The 23,917-nt window shown below is 44.5% G+C and overlaps 2 protein-coding genes and 1 long non-coding RNA gene across 9 annotated transcripts in view; 1 reads left to right on the plus strand and 2 right to left on the minus strand.

Annotated features, from left to right (window-relative positions):
• The window catches only part of Ccl28 (C-C motif chemokine ligand 28), a 22,660-nt gene extending 15,693 nt beyond the window's left edge, over positions 1 to 6,967 (minus strand). Inside the window, exon 1 of the mRNA XM_075976010.1 lies at positions 6,863 to 6,967. Within this exon, the coding sequence (XP_075832125.1) occupies positions 6,863 to 6,926 (64 nt within the window). The 5' untranslated portion in view covers positions 6,927 to 6,967. The remainder of the gene's footprint in view (positions 1 to 6,862) is intronic.
• Tmem267 (transmembrane protein 267) overlaps positions 1 to 23,917 on the minus strand; it is a 234,166-nt gene that overhangs the window by 206,581 nt on the left and 3,668 nt on the right. For 3 of the 6 annotated variants that reach the window (XM_075976006.1, XM_075976004.1, XM_075976007.1), the window contains exons 2-3: positions 22,521 to 22,904; positions 20,087 to 20,422 (exon numbers count right to left, since the gene is read on the minus strand). In XM_075976006.1, coding sequence (XP_075832121.1) covers positions 20,087 to 20,422; positions 22,521 to 22,835 — 651 coding nt within the window. In that variant the 5' untranslated portion in view covers positions 22,836 to 22,904. Of the gene's footprint in view, positions 1 to 19,113; positions 20,423 to 22,520; positions 22,905 to 23,019; positions 23,422 to 23,917 lie in introns of those variants that run through there. The other 3 variants (XM_075976005.1, XM_075976009.1, XR_012910880.1) reach the window with 3 other exon arrangements.
• On the plus strand, positions 784 to 17,931 carry LOC142851874 (uncharacterized). Of its 2 annotated transcripts, XR_012910881.1 has the most exons (5): positions 784 to 1,001; positions 3,281 to 3,417; positions 6,743 to 6,906; positions 7,589 to 7,806; positions 9,221 to 10,135. It is a non-coding gene; the product is annotated as an uncharacterized LOC142851874 (long non-coding RNA). The 2 variants fall into 2 exon arrangements; XR_012910882.1 differs by lacking the exons at positions 7,589 to 7,806; positions 9,221 to 10,135 and adding an exon at positions 17,712 to 17,931.

A 23,917-nucleotide genomic window follows, 5' to 3' on the forward strand; every position in this document is an offset into this window, starting at 1 on the left:
ATAAATAAATATGAAAGAACACTAGCTCACTCGAGCACGTGGCTCTGGCAAACCCTGCCCTTCTCTCCCCTTCCCTCTGTGTTGCTAAAAACCTAGATTTCTAAAGCTAGCCACGAAGGTCTATTCTCTTATTTGGCCACTTCCTTCTCCTGATTCTGATTACCAAGATCCAACTATCAAAGTATTAAACTCCAGCAATCAAAAGCCCCCTTTGGTTCACCCAATCAACACACCCCCATCAAAATATACCACAACATCCTCGTTCATTCTGACACAGACCTCACCTTTTTACTCTTCTTAAAAATTGAACACCCTCAAGGTCATTTGCTGCTGTTTTCTGTCTGAGTCAGAAAGCAGCCACTTTAACTTTTCTTCCCTGCGTAATAAAGAATCTGTGAAAACAGGTGTTTGGGTGTGATGTGTGCCTAATTCTGGGACCGAGAGGCAGCCCCCATTGTTTGGGGGTTTTCCTTCAGTATAATAATTTTAAAAAGTCTTATGATTGCATACTGTGTTCAAAGAGAGATCCCTATGCAAAATAACAAATATTTATAAACTTATTTTGCTTAGAAACTAAAAGATTTAAAACTTATGAATTAAAGTGGAAATCACAAAACACTAATAAAGAAGTACAAAATAATACTATCTATCACGGATAGGACAGAGTTAAGTCTAGATGTGGTGTTTTCATTTAAAACACACAGAGAAAAAAATTGGAGGTCTCACGAACCTGGAAAATTTAAATCTCTGGAAGCCGGAAAGCACGCCGTGGCGTCACTTTACGGCTGTCGTGCCGGGTTCGCTTCCGTCGTGCCGCTCATGTCCCTGCTGGCCGCCGTGCTGCTGGTGACTCCAAGCCGGGTGGCAGCAACTAGAAGCGGTGTCGGTCAGTGTGTTACTGTGGGGACACCCTGCTCTCTTGCGGTCTCTCCTAACACCAGCTTGTGCGTCCTAGAGAGGGAACCCATGCCACCGGCCTCTGCTATCCCCTGGTCTGGCAGGTGAGAGGGGGTGCGCATGCGCATCCTTCTGTTTCCTAGATGGCCCAGGCTAGCCCCAAGACTGCCTTCGCCATCGCGGATCTGTTTGAGGATGTCGTAATTTCCGAAATCAACCAGGAGTAGTATAGTATTTTCACATTGCGAGGGAAACACTGTAATTACAGTCGTATTTAAGTGCATTAAAAATGGAATTTTTGAAACTCTGACTAATAAAATACACACTTAAGTGTATTAACCTTGCTCTTCCAGCATTCCACTTGCCTCTCCTGGTCTGTACCCAGTGTGTGGCTTTTGATGAAAGTGAGGAATGCTGGGTATTGAGTACCCACCTATCCATGCTAAGCACATCATACTTGGGAACTACACCCGGCCCTAGTCTTCAATCTTATTTTTAGTTTTTTAGAGACAGGGACTCACTGTGTAGTCCAGGCTGGCCTCTAACTCATTAAGATCAGCCCACTTCTGCCTCCTGATTGGACAAGGTGCAGAGAATGAGACTTTAGAATCCTCAGCCCTAAATGGTACATCTTCATCAAACTCCTCAAGGCTCAGCGATCTATTTGGAAGAGGAGGTAGAAAGAGATTGTAGGAGCCAAAGACGATGGTGGCGCCAAGGAAACAGTGTCTTCCAGCCCACTGATGTACTTTTCACCTCACAGAGACTGTGGCAGCAGGAACTGGGCCTGCACAGGTTCAAGCCAGAGAGGGTCCCAGGGCCGAGAGGGGCAGTGGACTGACTTCCACCCCCAACCAAGAAGCTATCTGCAACGATGCCCACTGACAAAGGAAAAATTGGTTTTTCCAATGAAGTCTCACTGGTTTATTAACTACACTTCAGGGTAGGCCCTGTTCTAGGAGTGGCTGGCCAACACAAAATGAACTCAATGCTATTTCTGTAGTCATTTTTGTCTCATTTTGCTTTGGGCATTTTTTTTTTTGTCTTATTTGATCTTCCGCTTTGCTTTTGTGTGTGTGTTAGAACCCAGGGCCTCCTGCGGGCTAAATGCTGTTCACTCAGTTGTATCCTAAACCCATGTTTTTTCAATTGATTTTAAAGATCAATAAGAGGGGCCAGTGAGCTAGCTCAGTGAGTGAAATGCTTGTCACACAAATCTGACAACCTGAGTTAAATCCCAGAACCCACATAAAAGTGGAAGGAAAAAAATCCACTCCGCAGGGTTGTCCTCTGACTTCCACATGCACATATAATGGAAGGTCTGCTCCATTCCATTATAGATAAACACACCAATCATTTTTTTAAAAAAGTCTAAAAATAGAAAAACCTGTGGGAAGGAAAGGAGGAGAGCCAGCAATTGCTGAGTGTCTACTCTTTGCCAAACACCATGTACGTGATCTCATTTAACCATGAAGATAACTAAGAGAAATATTATTCTATAGAAAAAGAAATGAGTTATGAGAGACAAAGCAATTTCCCTAGTTCATGTTTAGAGCTCTTAATCTTGTAATGCAAAATCCACACATCCCCGTATGTCAGCGTTTCTCAGACTGGGTTTCCTAGACCTCTGGAAAAGTCCAACAGAGGCTTTCCCCGCCACCATGAACTCTCCGGAGAGCCAACGTATTAGTCAAGTGACCTTCTAGCTCTGGTCTTCCAGAAGGCCATCTTAGCAGAGGACTTTGAGGACATTGGATGTGTCATGGTAATGCCAGTGAGGTTAGCAAGTGTGGTACTATCTTTATTGCCCCAGGACCATCAGAAAATAACCAATTGGACTTCTCAATGCAGTCACACTGAGGGAAGGCCAAGTTCCTTCTGTCAGTGAGGTTCAAGCAGAAACAGGTGAAGAGCAAACACTTGCCAGCCCACCTGGCAGGGCATGTGTCAGACCCATACTCACGCCGCCTCCGCCAGGGGGGGCAGTTCTGCTCACGATAGCGATTTCACTTTCGGTCAAACTTGATGAACGTCAACATATTGAAACCATCTCGACTTTGTAGTCATGCTTTTTAATTTTAGCATTGTAATTGTAGAAGTTGTTTATAATTACAGTTATTCTTGATTTTGTTTATAGGAGAAGGAACAATAAGACCTTTTAAACACTGAGAATGAAGAGGGTGCTTCCCTTCAAAGGAACCCACACATGACTCATGTTGGAGAAGACTGCCATTATATTACACTGTTTCCTTAACATAGAAAACGATGTTAAAAAAAACCACCTGTAACCACATTACAGATATAGCCACTCTTAGGACCCAAAATATAACAGTTCATCGATGATCTAGGATTGAGGAACTACATAAACATGTTTTGATTACAGGGTATACCCACCCGATGACAACCTGAAGGAAGCAGGTTACCATTACATCATGAACCTCTGCTGTGAAAGAGCCCTACCTGGAAGAGCGACTTTGCAAACACAAACACATACTGGGAATCCCTCCTACAAATGCTTTGGTAAGATCATTTCTTAGCATCAAGTGTATAACAAGTATCTGCGCGATTCAGGAGCCATCGTGATGGTTGTGAGAAAGTAGGCTGCTCACAGATAACTTAGGACCCACGGATTAAGCAAAATCTTACAACCTGCATCTTTTGAATACAAATGAAACCTGAGTTAAAGTATAATTAAGACGGCCTGGGGCCTGAGAGATAGAGCTCAGTGGGTAAAGGCATTTGCTGCCAAGGTTGATCTGAGTGTGAGCCCCAGGATTCACAGGGTAGGAGAAAACTGAGTCCTATAAACTTTCCTCTGACCTCCATTGGTTCTACGGAGGCCCCTGCCAAACATAGATTAAAATGTGATGTATACACACACACACACACACACACACACACACACACACACACGTAAGTGAAGCCAACCATGGACTCTGGAGTTGAACAATCTGGCTCAGGGTCACTGGATGGCAGACAATGCTCATGGACTCAACAATGAGTCTCTGAAGCCAGAAGCCACATCGACAGATGTAGGGTGTGCTCTGCCTCTGGATGGAGTCCAAGGTTTTGGTCACGGATAACATCCCCTGCTTCCTGAATGATTTGGAACACTTTGGAAATGCCAATTACTGAAGCATCACGTTGAGATAATGATTTAAGATGCCATTAAGATAATGGGCCAGTATTGTCCCTGAAAGAACAAAATGTGTTTCCCGGTCTCAGATTGGCACAGGCCACTTCCTTGTACCTCTCTCCAGTCTGCTGCAATAGCCAAGGCCACCTGCCATCTTTCCTACCCTGCCGTGTCTTCCTCACCTCCCTATTTGGCTCTCTACCACCATCTTGGATCCAGAATCATTACCATAGATCATCCTCCCTCAAATGGAAACTTACTGAAAAAGACCTGGCATTGGGCCTTCTTAGTTCCACAACTGTTCTCGGCCCCACTTCCATGAATTTTAACTCAGTATCTTTCTTCAAAACAGGGTTTCTTTGTGTAGCCCTGGCTGTCCTGGAACTAGCTCTGTAGACCAGGCTGGCTTAGAACTCACAGAGATCCACCTGCTTCTGTCCCTTAGAGCTGAGATGAAAGGCAGGGGCCACCACTGCCTGGCTATTTATAGAGGGTTTTTTTTTTGTTGTTGTTGTTATTTTAAAATGTGTTTTGCCTGAGTTGTGTTTGTGCCCATGTGCGTGCAATGCCTGAAGAAGCCAGAAGAGGGCACCAGATCTCCTGGAGTTAGAGACTTGTGAGCAGCCACGCAGGTGCTGGGAATGGAACCCAGTTCTCTGCAAGGGCAGCCAGTGCTCTTAACGACTGACCCATCTCTCCACTCCACCGCACATACAACATCACTTATTTTAAATGGCAGAAGTTGGGGTTTGTCAGACAGAGTGGTGGTTTCCCTGTTCCAAACAGACTCCAGTAAGGGCCAGAGGCTGGACCACACGCTGGGAATCTCAATTTTCTGATTATCACCACCAGACATGCTCGTCACCGTAGCTGTTGGTCCCTTACCCCTCTCTTCCAGTCACCGTAGCTGTTGGTCCCTTACCCCTCTCTTCCAGTCACCGTAGCTGTTGGTCCCTTACCCCTCTCTTCCAGTCACCGTAGCTGTTGGTCCCTTACCCCTCTCTTCCAGTCACCGTAGCTGTTGGTCCCTTACCCCTCTCTTCCAGTCACCGTAGCTGTTGGTCCCTTACCCCTCTCCCAGGACCCAGCCTCTGTGAAGTTTGGTGCTGCAAGGCAGAGCCGTCCTCATTCTCGGCCATTCTGCCCTTCCCTTTCTCTGAAGGAGGACTGCTGGGGGTGGGGGTGTATGTGCAGCTGGAAACAGATCCGGTAGCTGGAAGCTTCATTGCAAAGCTCTGCATGAAATCTTATTGGGTAGAGTTGTAGATGGTGGGTGTCACACCTGAGCCAGTAAATGGAGAGTCCCTGCAAGTCCTGCAGGCGCAAGGGAGAGCTTCTCTGGAGAGATATTGTGAAATAAATGAAAAGCTTCCCTCTCTATCTTGTTAATAGAAATGGAAGAGGGGGCCAAGTATTTCCTCTTCTGGTTCACTTGCGCCAACTACCTTGCCGGATCCACTGAAGTCCTTAAGCGAACGCTGACAGGAAGGACACTGTTAGTAGGACGCAGATCACCCCAGGAGAGGGACAGCTGCCACCAGCTGCAGCCCAGGCCAAAGAACCACCGTGGCCAAGTCTGAGTTGTTTTTTTTTTTTTTCTGTTCAGGGCCTTGAACCCAAGGCCATATGCTTGCTTGGAGGACTCTCTGAGCTACACCCCCAGCCTCCAACTCTCACTTCTAAGAGAAGCTCTAAATCCTGTGTGTGTGTGTGTGTGTGTGTGTGTGTGTGTGTGTGTGTAAACAAAGGTGTGATTGTGAAATTTGCTTTGAAATGTTGGCGTGAGCACTTAAAAAGCGGACCAGACAAAGTTTATACTCCACCTCTGCTCTGCAAACTCTGTTTAGGATGTAGCTTAAGAAAAGATAACTGGAAGGGCCCCATCATCCGTAACTTTCTAGGCATCAAGGGCTTCTTTGTTCTTTTTCTTTGGGGGTGGGGGATTAATGCTCTATTTATAATCTATCTCCAGGGAGATATTCCACTTAAACTGTCTATGGCCAATAGTAGTGTCGTGGTTCATTTGCTTACATATTCCAGGCGTTAAGTGCTAGCACGATGTGGTGGCTCCTGCCCGGAATCCCAGCATTTGGGAGGCTGAAGCAGAAGGGCTGCCGTGCCTCTGAGGCTAGTCTACGAGGTATCGTGGATTCTAGGCCAGCCAGGGCTGCCAAGTGAGACGCTGTAGATTAGCGGTAGAGGAGATGTTCTTAAATGTGGTAGTGGCTGCTGCTGGAGTGGGTGCCTTCAGTCCAAATGCAGTTGCGATCCGCATAGTTAACCACCAACGCAGAAGTTAAGTTCTCTTCAGAACACTTTGCACGGCTCAGTCTTCTCCATCTGCTCCCCTTTCTGAGGGCTAGACTGAAGTTCGGTACCCACAAGCTCAAGAAACCCAGAGCTTACCTGCCAACACTGTTTTTTTTTCCTCTAGGGAAAAAAATGCATACACAAACACAGAGACACAAATGTACACACATATGCACGCAGATACATGTATACACACAATCATATACGCAGAATCCAGCTGTCTGAGGCATTTGGATGGAGAACAATGGCTCTGCCCAGCTTCTAGCTGGGAAAAGCGAGTGTTCTGCCACCAGAAAGTCGCACCTGCACGGAAGGCTTCATCTCCGACAGTGGATTCATATTCCCGGGGAAACGAGTTCCTCCCCAAATCCCTGATCTTAAACCTGTGCCGTTCTCCAGATGATCAAAGAGCAACAGAAAAGTCTCATCCGAAGACAGAGACTCCTAGAGCACCAACTTAGAAGGCATCCCCCCCCCCACTCGCCCTGGAGCCCCAGGCCACTGGTGCCTCCAACTCACCTTCTGAGGTCCGAAGAGCCACACATACAGCCGCAGCCATGAGGGTAAGCCTTGCCTGCTGCATTCCCGCCTGAGACACCGAGTCTGGCAGTGACTGGAGCGAGGCTGTGGGATAAGGAAGTGAATGTAAAGGTGTCCTTGGGTGCCCAGCAGAAGTAGGCCAGGTAGCCCCGCCCTGGGAGGTTCTCAGTTTCTTTAATGCCAGATTCCAGCGGGCTGTTAATCCCCTGCCTGATGTTTGCTCACATTGCCTGGGACTAGAGAATACCTGTGGCCCTGTGGCAGCTGATGTCCTAACAGAATCACACGGATGCCATGGAACATATAGTTGTCTACAAGAACATATCTGCCAGCTTCCATCTACACACCGGAGTTCTAGGGGAAGAGCATTGTTTGAATTTCATAGAAGCTTCATGGATGAATCTGATGGGCGCTTCCTTTGGGAATCATTGCTTAAAAGAAACAGTTATTTTTGGCCGGATGGTGATCACTCAGGAGAGAGAGATAAGTGATAAGCGGGTCTCTTTGAGTTCGAGGCCAGCCTAGTCTACAGAGTGAGTTCCAGGACAGACTCCAAAGCTACAGAGAAACCCTTTTTCAAGCAAAACAAAACAAAACAAAAGTTACTTACTTTTCTATTTTTTGGGGTTTGAGATAGGGAGTTTCTGGGGATAGGTTATTATTAGCATCTTCTCTCTCCCTCACATCACTTCCTTGGGTCCCTAGAATGAAACGATGGTTGGGCAGAGTCACTAGGAGCCATGTTTCACAGCATGAAGAACCGAGAAGATTAAAACTCACTCGCGGAATGACTATGATGAGAATCACAACCTTGGGGCAGGGTTCACTTCATCATTACGCTACACAGTAAACCTGATATCCACTAACAGGAACCTGTAGTCCTTGCAGGGTCCAGTGCCACATCCTTCTGAACCAAGACCCAGGTGAGAGAAATACTGGGGTAGATTGGTTTTGGTTAAGGTGAAGGAAAAAGTGAATCATGAGGCTTTGTCAAGAGAAACTACGAAGCCGGGCGGTGGTGGCGCACGCCTTTAATCCCAGCACTCGGGAGGCAGAGGCAGGCGGATCTCTGTGAGTTCGAGGCCAGCCTGGTCTACAAGAACTAGTTCCAGGACAGGAACCAAAAGCTACAGAGAAACCCTGTCTCGAAAAATCCAAAAAAAAAAAAAAAAAAAAAAAAAAGAGAGAGAGAGAGAGAGAGAGAGAAACTACGGTGTAGGCTCTGGTTATGGACTATGTGATGTGTTGAGGGGAGTTCTTATGTAGTAAATCCAGCCTGTGTTCAGGAGGCCACACGTGGCCCAGGATAGCTATGAATGTGGCCCGATGGATTTGTAGATGACAGCATCAAGTTGCAAAATGCCAAAAAGTTGGACATCCCTACACGTGGGCCAGTGTTAGCTCAGAAAGACCCTAAAATGGTGGTGGATATTAATAGGGCTCGTTATGACAGTGGATTCCCAAGATGGCTGACTTATAAAGATAAAAGGCTTACTCATTTAGCTCACAGCCTGGGAGGTCCTAGAATCAGAGTGTCATCAGCTCGGAGCTCAGTTGAGCCAAAACACAATGGAGATGCCTGTGTCCAGGTGGGTCTAAGAGGCTTCCAACATCAAACAGGACGCCAGATGGGAAGAGGTTGGCATCCCACAATAAGGTGTACCTTTGGGTACCACTCAAAGACTCCATCACCTCCCAACAGCAACCCCCTGGGAACTAGGGTTTTAATCACAGTCCCTGGAAGGATGCTCAGCTTCAGACCACAGAAAGTGATTTCAGAAGTTTTTTTTATTATTTAAGTGAAACCATGGATGAGAAGATCAGGAATGGAGTGGTATTAGGGCACAGGACAAAGCTGGAGGGCAGAGAGTGAGAAGGTATTTGAGGGAGGACACTGAGGATATAAAATAATGTGTGTCTTTGTGCTTTCTACTGTGAAATATCCCTTAGGCTAGGAAGCTCCAGCTGTAAACTTCTACAGATTCATTTCTTGGTTAGGAAAAATCAGATAGTTCAAAGAGAAGTGAGGTGACCCAGATGGGCCAGGAGGGGGATTGTGCTTTAGGAAGGAAGTCAGGAACAGAAAGGCAAAGGCCGGGAGTTCTTGTATATGGAAGCTGGGTGTGGAAATCCACAGTAACAGGTGGTCTCCAGAGTCTGAGGAGGGTTGGGGTCAGATGGAGAAGGATGGGTACCAGGCTAGGGGGTGCAGCCGAAGAGGAGAAGTAATGTTTGATGTTTCATAGCACGAAGCATAACTAATTAACATAGCTTATTTTTTTAAAGATTTATTTATTTAATATGCATACAATGTTCTGTCTGTCTGTATGTTTGCAGGCCCGAAGAGGACACCAGATCTCATTACAGATGGTTGTGAGCCACCATGTAGTTGCTGGGAATTGAACTCAGGACCTCTGGAAGAGTCAGTGCTCCTAACCTCTGAGCCATAACATAGTTTCTGTGCGAGGATTTGGGTCTGAGCAGTTACGGGTGTGCACAACTGACTGAAATGAGTATTCCTGCGTGTTTACTGGAAGTGTCACCCCAGCCCCTGGCATCCCTATATCCAAAGAGTCTGGAATGTTTGGGTGAAAAGTTCCATCCCAGGTCCCCTCCCCTGGGAGTTGCCTTAGTCCAAACTCCACCTCAGAGAAAGCCCGCCAATCTGTGACCCCCTCCTCAGAGATGTTCAAGACCTACACTCCTACAGAGTTTTTAAACTGCCCCCCAGAGTACAAACACGTGGTTTTCCGCTCTTCCTTTCCCATCTCCTCTCTGAGGGCTTGGAAGGACACCTGGGAGCATTGGTATCCATTAAACCTGGGCTTTTTCCAATTTGGTTTCATTTGGTCTGATTTGGAGAGGTTTATTGGGACACAAAAACTTTTCATTGTGTGATTTTCTTGATTATTTTAACTGCTGAATATTCAGATCACTTGGATGTGTTCTTTTTCTGGTGTGTATTATTACTAAAACAATCTTGTTGCTGGGAAGCCAGCTGGCAGCCTTGTCCATGCTAGTCAAGCACTCCATTACTGAGCTACACTCCCATCTCCAGTAATGCTTATTATGACCATAGCAGTGCGGTGGTGGTCACTCTTGTAATCTGTGTCCACGCATCCCAATGTTTTCTTAAGTAAGTTCTTAGGAATGATTTCTCTAGGGCATGGGAGGTGTCTAGTAAGCTAAGATGCTTTCCACACAAGGGTGAGGACTTGAGTTTGGATCTCAGAACCCAGATCCAGGCAGAATTTGACAGTACACATCTGTATTCAGAGTACTTCCACTGCGAGATGGAGGGGGAGCCAAAAAAGCCCTCAGAGACTCGAGGGCCAGCTAGCCCGGTGTGCACAGGAATGAACAATATACCTGTCTCAGCCATGTGGAGGATAGGACTAACACCCGAGGTTGTCTTCTGGCTCGATTCATGTCTGTAAACAGAAACATGAACACACACACGCAAACACTTTTTAAAAAGGCATAATAATTCTAAAAATGTATGCCCCTCTGAATCACTTTTAATATAAATCCCCACTTCTCTCATGGCCTGCAAACATCTCTGCTCAACCTTTCTTCCTGCTCAGGAAGGGAAGGGTGTGTGAACATGCTCCTCACTATACCAAATGGCTAGCTCATTGAGCAGCAAATAATGGGTTCTCATTGTTTGCTGAACGGATAATAATCTGGATAACTAAGATGAGCAGGTCATCGGTGCACGGGGAAAACCACACTAGTGGGTCTGAACGGTTTTCAGTCCGTACCTTTGACCTCTTCTCAGTACTTGCTGTTATACTGGGAAGAATGCTTTAAAATTTGTTACTCTGCGGGGATTATCTTCCTATTATAGTAAAACCAAAAAAAAAAAATGAATTAGAAGAGGACTAAGGATCTAGAGGTTGAATCAGGGCCAGGGGGCATGGGTGTGTGCTGTGTGAGAATTCGGGACACCGTATTCTCTAGGAACAATATTGGTCCTTTTCCAGCTATCGCGTCTCGTGGTTTATGCTTTAATGAAATGTGTGATAGGAATGGGCATATAAAATGCCAAAGCAAACAGGGAAGCACAGAGGACTAATCAGAGGACAAAGTTTGAGCCCGAAACAGTAAGAAGGGAGTTTCCCTTGGGCTGGATTCCTGGTTAACACTATAGTTCCCTGACTGGCAGGAATACTTACGTTTCCAGATCCCTGAACACTCTGAATTCATCCCTATGTCATCGTGCTCTGTTTTATTCTGATGTTGAGGCACAGGAGTCAGGTGACTCTCATGGGGTTCGCCGACAAGCCGGGAGGGAGGCAGAGGGCACAGCGGTACTGACAGCTAGCAGAAAGAAAAACAAAGCAGGAGCAACCAAGTTAGTTGTTTTTATTATTGCTATTATTATTATTTTATTGCTTTAAAAAATACCAATCCAAATTCCCACTCCTTTCCCTCCTCCCACTCCCTCCCCCCTCCAGTCCTAAGAGAGGACAAGGCACCCTGCCCTGTGGCAAGTCCAAGGCCCTCCCTACTACATCTAGGTTGAGCAAGGTATACATCCAAAGAGAATAGAATTCCAGAAAGCCATTATATGCAGTAGAGACAAATTCCAGTGTCACTGTCATTGGCCCCTCAGTCTGCCCCAACTGTCAACCACATTCAGAGTGACTAGTTTGATCCCATGCTCGTTCACTCCCAGTCCATTTGGAGTTGGTGAGCTCCCATTAGCTCAGGCAAACTGTCTCAGTGGGTGAACCCCTCATGGTCTCGACTTCCTTGCTCGTATTCTCCCTCCTTCCGCAATTCAACTGGACCTTGGGAGCTCAATCTAGTGCTCCGACGTGGTTCTCTGCCTCTGTTTCCATCTGTTGTTGGGTGAAGGTTCTGTGGTGATATTTAAGATAATCATCAGTCTGACTACAGGGCAAGGCCAGTTCAGGCACCCTCTCCTCTATTGCTTAGGGTCTTAGCTGGGGTCATCCTTGTGGATTCCTGGGAATATTTCTAGGGCCAGGTTTCTTGCTAACCCCATAATGGCTCCCTCAATCAAGATATCTCTTTCCTTGCTCTCATCTCTGTCCTTCCTCCATCTCGACTATCCCATTCCCTCAAGCTCTCCTCAACCCTTCCCCAAGTTGGTTGTTAAACTGTCTCGTAGACTATAACTGAAGACAGTAAAAAGATGGTACACTACCTGGAATGTGAAGTGCTTGTGTGAACTTCACACGCCAGCCTGGGACCCGCAGCAGAGACGTCAGTTTTGACATCAGAGGAAACGGGCTCCTTCCTTGACTTTGAAACAGGTGGTTATCCATGTGTAAAAGGAAGAAGTCGAAGTATTAAGTTCTAATGTATTACATATTTAAAGAAGTGTGGATTTTCTTTAAAGTTGTAGAACAGAGAAACTCTTTTCACATAAAACAAGATGCAGGAGCTATTAAGGAAATAAAACATTTTACCCATTTAGCGGGGTGGAGAGGCGGCTCAGTTAAGAGCACTTGCCGCTCTTGCAGAGGACCTGAGCTTGGTTTCCAGAATCGACATGGCAGTGCTGAGCCATCTGTAACTCTAGGCACAAGGGATTCTATTCCGCCTTCTAGCCTCCTCAGGCACCAAGTACATACGTGATGCTGGCCAACACTCACACATATTAAATAAAAAATTGGCTATTCAAAAATACCAAATCCCTTTGTTGGGGCTCCCTGACCCTAAAGTAAAGGAAGGTCTCAAAGTCACCTCAGCCCCTATTTCTGTTGCCTGATGCCTGCCTCATTCTCCAGTGAAACAAGCCATGGGCTCCAGAGTTGCCCTTTTCTGAGGCAGGCTGCAGAGACGAGACCCTTCCCCAAAGCCAGCCACCATACTTGAAATCCCTGCCGTTCCCCACCTTCCCTCTCGGCTCCATCAGAAGGGTCCTGCCCCACATCGGCAGTCACACAGAAGTCAAGAAGAGTCTGAAAGCCTCGCCCTTGCAGGGTTCTCCCCTGCATAGTTAGCATAGACACACTCCTTTTGTGACTCACACTCCCTTTGTATAATCACAGCTTTTCATTACCACAATGTTTGGAAGGTAGGCATAGAAACGAAGGGTTTACTCCAGGTCTGAGGTCTTCAGTGTGGACACTCTTCTGCTTCTGAAACTGTCCAATAAGTGTCTTGTTTCTCTTATTGAAATGTTGTATTTTTTTTTAAAAGCAATGCAAGAGAGAAAGACGCCATGCAACAGAGCTCACTCACGTGGAAGGCATTTTTATTGGAGGAATGTGAATGGGAAAAGTGGGAGGAAAGGGGAGACCTGCCTCTGGGGAGAGGAGTGGTGGAAGAAAGAGAGAGGCAGAGAAGCAGAGAGAGAGAGAAAGAAAGAGTATTATCCTTAAACACACACACACACACACACACACACACACCTCTCCAAAGGCCTCCAGAAGGAAAACTATTCCTTCTGACTTTAGCCCAATGGGAGAATGGCGATGGATTTCTAGTATACAAAACTATGATATAATACCTTTTCTTTTTAAGAACCACCATTGGCCGGGCGGTGGTGGCGCACGCCTTTAATCCCAGCACTTGGGAGGCAGAGGCAGGCAGATCTTTGTGAGTTCGAGGCCAGCCTGGTCTACAAGAGCTAGTTCCAGGGCAGCTAGGTCTACACACACAAAAAAAAAAACCCTGTCTCAACAAAAACAAAAACAACCACCATTCAAGTCTCTAATTAATTAGAGGCAAAGGCTATGTAGCTCATGCTGGTTTCACTCTTGTACAATCTTCCTGCCTCAGTCTCTCGAGTACTGGAATTACAGGCAGTCACCATACTCAGCTGTGTGGTTATTATAGAAGTCAAAGGAAAGTAACACAGGCAACACATACACACACTCCCAACCTGCACCCCCTCGAGGACCAAGTCAACAGACTTTCTTCTCCCCCCTGCTGTCATTTCTCCCTTTCTGAGATTCCAAGGTTAAATCTCCTTGAGCTCACTAGAACTGGCAGGTTAAGAAGGAAGCAGAGAGCTTGCCCAGTGATAAGCTCTGAATGTCACAACCTAGGCGGGCAGAGCTCTTTCCAGAAGAGCTGGCCTGCAGCCCGTGGCATCTTTTGTGGAAGCTGGATTGCACAAGAGCCGCTCTGCCTGTCAGGTAAAAAGTTGGAGAAACACCAGAGTCCTTGTTTGCCACGGAATCAGGCTCAACACCTAGACTATTGTAAAACAAACAAACAGACAATTAGCTGTGAAATCCAGGCAGAGTGAACCACAGGCCACTGCACAAATGGAACCTCTGCACACACAGGGGGCTTTTTATAGTACCTCACAAGTACTTTCCTACTGTCATCAGGGTACTTCACACACACACACACACACACACACACACACACACACACACGCACGTTATATAGCAACTCCCCTGCTCTTCAGGCTTCATTTAACGCCAATCAAGTGAACTTCCTTGTGCATGACTTTGCCATTTCTGATATGGGAACACAAGAAGGGCTCAGATCAAGTCAAATGAACCTGAAGAAAGGTCTGTGACCTCAGGAGGGCTTTCTCTGAAAGCTTTTTCAGAGATCCAAGGAGGACACCCCTCCCCCCACCCGCCATGGTGGTGCTGGGCTCCATCAGACCTTCTCCTCCTGTTCAGGCAACTCTGGGGCTATGGACTGGGCTGCCAGCATTGCTAATGGTGCTGGGCCGGGAGGAGCTTCAGTGTCCTGCAAAGTGAAGCAGCAAAGGTTTATAGGCCTTTCTTTCACTGATCATTATTCCCGAGGAGTAAAGAAATACCAGGGGAGCTGGGTGGTGGTGGCACACATACCTTTAATCCTAGCATTCAGAAGGCAGAGACAGGCAGATCTCTGTGAGTTCGAGGCCAGCCTGGTCTACAAAGCAAGTTCCAGGACAGCCAGAAACAGAAAAAAAAAACCTGTCTCGATAAACAAAATACAAAAAAAAAAAAAGGAAAGAAGGAAGAAAGAGAGGGAGGGGGAGAGAGAGAGAGAGAGAGAGAGAGAGAAAGAGAGAGAGAGAGAGAGAGAGAGAGAGAGAGATAGAGAGAGAGAGAGAGAGAAAGAGAGAGAGAGAGAGAGAGAGAGAGAGAGAGAGAGAGAGAGAGAGAGAGAGAGAGAGAGAGAGAGAGAGAGAGAGAGAGAGAGAGAGAGAAGGAAGGCCAGCCAGGGGATAATTATGACAAGGCCTTGAATTATCTGAAGTGTAGTTTACCTGTGTAAGTTGATTATTAGGAGAAATATCCTTTTAAAGAACGCTGTCATAGTTCACTTACTAGCAGGGGGTCTTTGTTCCTCTTTTCTGTCCTGGTTTCAGAAACAAGTGTCATTTGAAATTAGATCTGCTAAGTTCGAGTTCTGCTGCCTAAATTCTGTGCTGGGGCCTCAAATAAATACACGTGTAGTTTTTCCTTCTGTGTGAAGAAGCAGCCACACCTCCAACAGAATAGAATGGAAATCTCTAACTATTTTAAGTTTTATCTTGAAATTTGGCCTGGAACTATGTCTACGAGGCTGGCCTTGAACTCACAGAGATCCATCTGCGTCTGTCTACCAAGTGCTGGGATTAAAGGCACATGCCTCCTTGCCTGGTCTTCAAGTTTTATCTTTCTGTATATGAAAATAAATGATAATAATAAAGGAATTTATCAGATTAATAAAATTGTCATGAACTTCCTGCCTTGGGGCACCTTGGGATATTGCTAGTGTCTGATGAAATGGTATATTAAATAATAGAGATAGAAATATGTGCACGCAGAGGCATTGAACCCAATGGTGAACAAGAGCTAATCAAAGCTGTCTTCCCACTGGGACACCAGTGTCTGGGTTTGGGCAGTCAGGTGGTGGGGTCAGGTCAAACATTCATAGCCTGAAATTGCACTTATGGCAGGAAATGGAAACTCCTTTACTGAAAATAGAATATAGAAGCATACTTGTTTATTGTTAAGCATCATATACATAGACATTCCTCATGGCCCAGGTGACTTACTAACTCCAGAGATGATCACCATCAACTCTTTGATTTAGTAATTATTTTCTACACACACATACATGCACACACACACACACACCAGGCAAGCTTTACAAAAACGATAGCATACTGTCTTACTGATTGTTTTTATTTTTAAAGACTTAAGACAGACATTTTGCATAGGCTGTATTGATCTGGCTCACTATTCAAATGTGTAGGCATTTTAGTTTAAGGCTTGCATACTAACTTATGTTAGTGATCATCTAGTTATGTAGGTTATGTAGATTCCTGTTTGGTTTTTGCCTTCTCAGGTCATCAACTGCCCCCTTTCCTTTGTGCTTATGTGTGTAGCCCTGGAACTAACTCCCTAGAACTGGAACTTCTGGGTCTCTACCCAGCAGGTTTGTACTTTTAAATCTAGTAGCACGTTTCCTCTGGCAATGATGGGGAGGTCTCTGCAGCTGCCACCAATAGCGAGATCACTAATCTTTCAGAAAACTACCAGGAAGGATTCAGAAACTACCTTTTAATTTTGCATTTTTAACTAACTATATTGAATGTCTTGGGATTTCCCTTTAGATGATTATTTCTGTAACGTAATACAGTATTTGAGATAAGCCCTTCCCGGTGTAATTGAGAAGTAAAAAGTATCCCAACCACACAGCATTTCTAAATTTAGTTTAAATCTACATTCATATCCAGCCCTTGCCACGCTGCAGACTCCATCAGGATCAAGTCCGGCATGTGTTTCACTGGGAAACCTGTCCCATCCAGGACAGTCCGAGGCGGTCGCTTCTCTCTGCCCTCCATTCATGCACACTGACATCCAGAGAGGGCACACATACGAAACAAAGGACGCTGCTCGTCAGTGCGGCACACACAATGGTGTTCAGTTCTGTACATTCCCTGTGAGCCCCTGCTGTGCCTTCAGGGAAGACCCTGGCACAGTTCTCAGGTGTTTGCCCTCTGCAGCTGAACCCCACAGCCAGGTCCTTAACCCAGCCACCAACGAGAGACCCTAGCACCAACCACCAAGTTGGAAGACATTGCTGATTTTTAATTTGTGGGCAGACTTCTTATAGTATTTCCATTTTATCAACTGATTGTAGATGCAATTATATTAAATATTGGTAGGCTGACGAGTTTCCCTTTGAGGGAGAATTTACTATGCACCACGACTTATATGATTATTCACACTTAAAAGGTCATCACAGTAAAGTACCGCACAGTCATACCTAAAGGCTTTTACAGAACTTCATACCCAGAAGCTTGAGTATCACTTTATCATTCCAGTGTTTGCCCAGTTGCCATAAAATTTTGCAAGGTCCCAGTGAACCTTATAGCTCTGTTATAAATCAGACTTTGTATATTCAGATCTTATATATATGAATAATATGGAATAAAGTGCCACTTCATTTATAATAGGATATAAAAGGCATCGAGCACTCAGATTATTCTTTAAACTTGTGTAAAAGTAGGATCAACTATCACTGGGCTTGTCTGATTTGAAGGGAGGGCGCAGGACTGAATGACTTTAGTCATTGTTTTGTAGCTTTAGGAGACAAAGTCTATCAACTGAAATTCCCAGTATAAAGAGTATGTCCAAGCCAGGCATGGCTTTGCAAGCTCATTACTCCAGCACCCAGAGGCTGAGGTAGGAGTAGTTGCTTTTCCAGTCCAGTCTGGGTTGGGGTACATGGAGAGATTGTGTGTGTGTGTGTGTGTGTGTGTGTGTGTGTGTGTGTGTTTAGTTCTCACAGATGTACATGGGCCTGGATGCAAACACCCTGGCCCTGAAGAACACCAGCCGTTAAGAGTTGGGCATGTCTGTGTTCTGTGCTGCCTTCTCTCTTCTAGTCATTCTGTGGTTCTCACCAGGTCCTGTCTGAAAACTGATCTGGAGCCAGTTGCCAAGACGAGGGGATGAGTGGATGCTGCAGTGGCTGCATTTCCCTGAAGCTTCACGAGCTCAAGAGAAGCCTGGGAGGAGGGGCCAGTGAGGAGAGAAGACGTGAAGAGGATGGAGGAGATGCAGGCCAACAAGAGGCAACTCAGCCCTCAAACACAATGGTGCGCTGACATCCACTGTCAGTAGGGCCAAAAATAGAGTGGTGGTACGGAGGGGTGGTTGCAGGTTGTTAGTGCCTGAGAGGTCAGAGCCACAAACAACGCTCATTAAAGAAGGGACATTTCTGAGGACGGAGGTAAACTGTGGTAGACCATCCCAAAACTTTATTATTTAAGGAAGGAATGATGGCGAAAGTGAATTTTCTTTCTAACAATAGAAGGTGAGATGACCCCCAAGGTGACATTTTTAAGCAAGGTCTCTTTTTTGCTGCTGCTTTTTTGAAACAAGGTCTCTCTATGTAGTGCTGACTGTCCTGGAGCTTGCTATGTTCTTATGCTTAATATGAAAAGAGCGAAAAATACAAAGGGTTTTACAATTTAGAAAAATTCATTTTCATGGATTTAAGCCAGATGTTTAAAAATAAATTTAATTAAACTTATTCTTTATATAATACTTACTATAATATCAACCAAATTGACAGCTGCTTTTGAAAGGTAATAGTACCTGAGAGCTAGGCTGTATAAAGTAACAGATTGCAAAGAATTTAACAATAAGAAAAATACTCTCCAAAGATCATGAACCCTTCTACAATGTACAGAACTCTATAAAGGTAGAAGCCTGGTTAGGATATGACATCATGTCTAAGTCATCCACGTTTCCTCAGAGGCTAGGGCACACAATTGCTAGCATTGAAAATCACAAATTAAAAAAAATCTGAAGAGCCGGGCAGTAGTGGCGCACGCCTTTAATCCCAGCTCTTGGGAGGCAGAGGCAGGCGGATCTCTGGGAGTTCAAGACCAGCCTGGTCTATAAGAGCTAGTTCCAGGACAAGCTCCAAAACCACAGAGAAACCCTGTCTCGAAAAACCCAAAAAAAAAAAAATCTGAAGACAATAGGAATCACATATGTCACAAAGAAAGAGAGGAGTCTCTGGGGCAGCATATTAAGACCACCGTCATATCAAACCACAGATGTAAATGTACAGTGATGCACTTCCTTCTCTAGTAAAGTTCATCATCTTAACAGTTGAACCCGGAAGAGCAAAAGAAAAAGCAAGATTTCCAAAAACTATTTTATTTTGAAAAATCCTTTTGTTCTCAGTAAGGAGAAGATTTAAAAAAAAATCATTTGAACAACATTTTAGACTAGTTTGTCACAATCACACAACTATTGCAATTTTAGTGGCCGTCACGAATCTACATCTCAGATGACACCATTGCTCAGTACTGTTTTTATATAAGTTCAGTGGTGATCCAGGTATTGCTTTGTCAAAGCTCATTGTTAATAAATATTTTCTAAATATTTAGTTATGTTTTTCAAATTAGTGAAAATGCTAACATGAGATTCCTGGGCAAAGATACTAACCCCCCCCCAATAATTTCAGTGAATGTAATTATAGGCAATGTGATAACAATTACTTCCTAAATTGATTTCTGAAATCGTAACTTAGATTTAATTTTATTATTTTAGTTAGATATTTGCTAATAATTACTGTCCACAAATATTTAAGATTATTACTTCAGTCAGGGTCAACATATGTGAAATGATTGTTAGTCCTCAGTAGACATCTTATCATGACCTTATTTATTTTGTCCACTTCACTGTTTCGGTGTCCCAGGAAAATATAAATTCAAATATCATGTGAGCTTTTTATAAGTTAGCCATCCAAAATTTTGAGGTTTTTTTTTTATATTAGGAAATGGACTGGTTTTGAAGACAGACTTCCAGACAGCTCAGTAGGTACCAACTTGACAAAACCAGTAATGTCAGACAAAGCAGCAGCAATATAACAACAGAGCATGAAATAAGGACAAACCCAATACTGCACTAGATGGTCGCGTAAGAGGGAAGGGCAAGTACTGAGCCTGCCTCCCGAGCAAGAGGGCCAGAGAATTGTAAAAACTAAATAAAGTACCTAACTGTGTTTTAAAATTTTCACTTGAGGCCTGGCAGTGATGGCCCACGCCTTTAATCCCAACACTCAGAAAGCAGAAGCAAGTGGATCTCTGAATTTGAGGCCAGCCTGGTCTATAGAGGGAGTTCCAAGACATCTAGGGCTGTACAGAGAAACCCTGTCTCAAAAACAAAAACAAAATTTCAGTTGAACACTGGCTGTCTTTCATTATCGTCATCTGAATTATTGCCTTTCCTTAGAGGCATATGGTCATCTCAGACATCAACAATCTCAGACATCAACAAGCATCCCATGTTTTGAAGATATCGTTTGTCTGGTCCCTGTTAAATACATAAGGAATGAACACAGATGTGGTAAGGATAATGTGGTTGTCACATAAAGCCAGAAGGGCAAAGGAGAAGTTTTCCCAAATGGGCATATCCACAGGCCGTGACGAATTCCATCTCGGATGTGGTGCGAAGCCCAGGAAATGAACAGCATCCACGGGAGGAAGCACCACGAGTCCCGGAGCCTGAAAAGGTGCATGGCCAGCTTCAGGCTCACAACTGCCACAGGTATCACGGTGGAACAGTGGAGGAAAGGTCTTCTCGGAAGCGTCAAAGCGGCCTGCAGCGAGAAGTAGCAGCTAGCATCATTTCCTTCTTTGCAAACTCTCACAGTTGCTCCTTAGTATTTTAACACGACCAGTGTCAACTGGAAATGACAGAAAAATATAACTCTGCAGAAGCACTGGACGCACGGTTTCCAGGCTGGTGTTCTCTTCTCACTCTATGCTATTCTACACTAAAGCTAAATTTTTAACTTAAAAAAATATGAGATGATGAAAGCATGACCATCATATCCTTTGCATCAACAATAAAATGGAGGTCTTAGGAATGTGGAATTGGGACTGGAGAGATGGCTCAGAAGTTAAGAGCACTGGTTGATCTTCCAGAGGTCCTGAGTTCAATTCCCAGCAACCACATGGCAGCTTGTAACCATTTATAATGAGATCTGATGCTCTCTTCACATGTGCAGGCAAACATGCAGACAGAACACTATATACATAATCTTTTTCATAAAAGGAATATTGTATTAATTTTACAAGCTTCCCAGTGTTTAAAAAGCTACAAACATAATTTATATCCTAAGTATAGGATTTGTGTAATTGGGGTTTAAGTAATATTTAAAACTAAAAACACTCCTATTTATTTATATATATGTTTACTTGCTGAGACGTCTTACCAGGCCTATTTTAAAGTTGTTTTCTCCCTGAGGTTGTTAAATTTTTCATATGTGTATCTGTGTGTAGGTATATGTATAAGCATGCAGTTGACCTTGAGGCCAGAGAGGTCACTGAATTCCCTGGAGCTGGAGTTATAGGCAGTTGTGGACTGCCACACAGGGACTGGAAACTGAACCAGGTCCTTGGGAAGAGCAATGGGTGCTCCTGACCACTGAGCCATCTCTCCAGCCCTATTTTAAAGCTTCTAATTGACAAATGTTTAAGAAGGACAACGTGACATTTCCTATAAGCATATAATGTGTGCTGGTTGTTATAGAGTAAGTGGAATAGCTAAGACTTCAACAGTTATCGGTTGTTGTGTTGAGAATACAATCCCTCTTCACCAGCTGTTCTGAAGCAGAGATGAGCTGTCAACTACAGTGCTGTAGGCATTAGTAGTTTCTCCTTCTGTCCAACCTCACTCCTGAACCTGTGGCTCATCCTCGCCTTATCCCGTCCTGTTCTATAATTCGTGTTTCTAAAGAACTTCTTGGGACATCTAAGAGTACACACACACACACACACACACACACACACACACACACACCCCACCAGCAGCAGCAGCAACAACAAAATATTCCTTCATTAAAGCAGGGGAAAAGGAGAATATTTTTTATTACAACTGTTTCATAAAAGCCACAGATTCTTTCAGAATTTACTACTAACACTGAAAGATTATTTCAAGTTATTATTTTATTATTCCCTATGCTAAAGCTGAGGGAATAGATCCTTTACCTTTGTGGCCTCCACATACAGGGCAAAAAGCTAAAATTTGTCTTGAATCAGCAATCATCCCTCCTTGCTGACTGAGCTTCAGAGTCAGGTGACCCTGCCGCACACTTTGTATGTGACAGGCAGGAGGAAGTGAGGCTTCATTCACCCCTCAGCAAGTATTTACTGAGCACCTCCTGGGTGGGCCAGGTAACCTCCCAGGCCAGTGGCTCACAAGGCAAAATCCTTGCTTTGGATCTACACTTCTTTTCTGAGATGTTTGTAAATCGCATGCATACACAAAGGCAGGCAAATCTTTTGATAGTTAGAAAATATAATATCTGTTAATGTCACACATAGGAGATGCACACAAACGGGAAGACATAAAGAGTAAGAGGGGAAAGGAAAAAAGAACACTGACCCAGGAACACTCAGAACGAAAGCCGTTCCTTTAAGCTTGCTAATGTATTCTCTGTGAGCCAGCACCGAGCTTCTCAGTACAGTTACTAGGCTAAGAGTTCTTACTTTATGTCTATATGGAACTTTGTGACAGCAAATTAAATTAGGAACAAGTCTGTGGGCATCCTTAGGGAAATAGTAGATACTCAAAAACGTTGAATGAGTTAGCTTTCCTATTTTAAAGTAAGACATTTTCTCTAGCCTATGATGGTCAGGAAGATCAGCATGGCCGTACTAAAGACATTAAAGAAAACTATGTCGATGTCTTACCTTTAAAGACAGGGATCTAGCGAGAAAAAAATGGTCGATATCAATAACAGAGGCTAAAAACCCAGCTAAAAGAACCTCTCCAAAGTCAGCCTTCTTCTTGATTCCAATGACGACTGCCCATGACCACATGCCAATCACGCCGTGTACTATGTTATCTGAGAGGGCGCGAAGCCAATCGTTTTGATGAATTACGGAAAACCGGAGAAGTCTATCAGCTACTAGGCAAAAGATGCCCAGACCGAGGCTGGAGATGAGAGACTCGGTACTGAAACACTGTTGTAAAGCCTGAGTCTTTTCAACTTTGGACGCCATCATAAACTGTGTCAGTATACAGCAACAGCCATCAGGGACCAACAGTCTACTCTTGTCTTCATCCCCGGTATCCTGAAGCAGAAACCAAAGACAAACATTAAAAAGATTATAATCTGCCACACAATATCCAAGCAAGCAACATCAGCCATAATTATAAAACCAAATTGGAAAAATTAGCATCCCTTACGTGGTATACGATGGGCTGTATGGTCAAACACTGTAAGTCTGTTTTGCAGGAAAAAAAAAAACAGTTTATGTGGTAGCAAGGAGAACTTCAGAAAGCCCATTGTATGTTACTGATTCCTGCTAGGCATTTAAATAGTTCTGTCGGAATGTATACGGTATGACAGCGGGCATTCATCGTATCTGTAAACCCATCAACTGCTTCTATATTTTTGAAGAAAAAAAAGGTCTGCTTTCAGGACTGGAGATCTGGCTCAGTGTAACATCACTCGCTGCTCTTTCAGAGGACCTGGTATACCCACAATGGGCTACACATAACTGCTTGTAATTCTTGCACTAGGGGACCTGATACCGTCTTCTGGCTTCTATGGACACCTGCATGCACAGAGCACATATGCATACACTTGGCACATACATATACAGATAAAATAAATACCTACATCTTTTTTTTTAAACAAACAAACAAACAAACAAACAAACAAAAAACCTGCCTGTCCCCACGGTACCTAAACTCCAGAGCTGTAGAATTAGAGTTCCCTTCTCTGCCTCTAAGGTAGTGGTAAGGGTTGCCCAAGCGAATCCCACCAGCTTCCTTTTCCTATGCAAAACTGATGTGGAATGGTACTCTTGAAGGCTACAGGCTCCAAGACACAAAACAGCTGAGGACAAGAAAGTCCTAGAGAAGCCCTTTATCCCAGCATTCTGCAGGCAGGGACAGAAGGGTCCCTGTGAGTTCTGGACCAGCCTGGTCTACATGGAGAGACCTTGTCTCTTTTTTAAAATTTATTTATTTTTATTTTATGTGTTTTGTCATGGGTGTCGGGTCCCCTGGAGCTGGAATTACAGATAGTTGTGAGCTGCCATATGGGTGTTGGGAATTGAACCCGGATTTCTGGAAGAGC

This window comes from Microtus pennsylvanicus, chromosome 6, assembly GCF_037038515.1.
Source record: "Microtus pennsylvanicus isolate mMicPen1 chromosome 6, mMicPen1.hap1, whole genome shotgun sequence".
NCBI classification, from domain to species: domain Eukaryota; kingdom Metazoa; phylum Chordata; class Mammalia; order Rodentia; family Cricetidae; genus Microtus; species Microtus pennsylvanicus.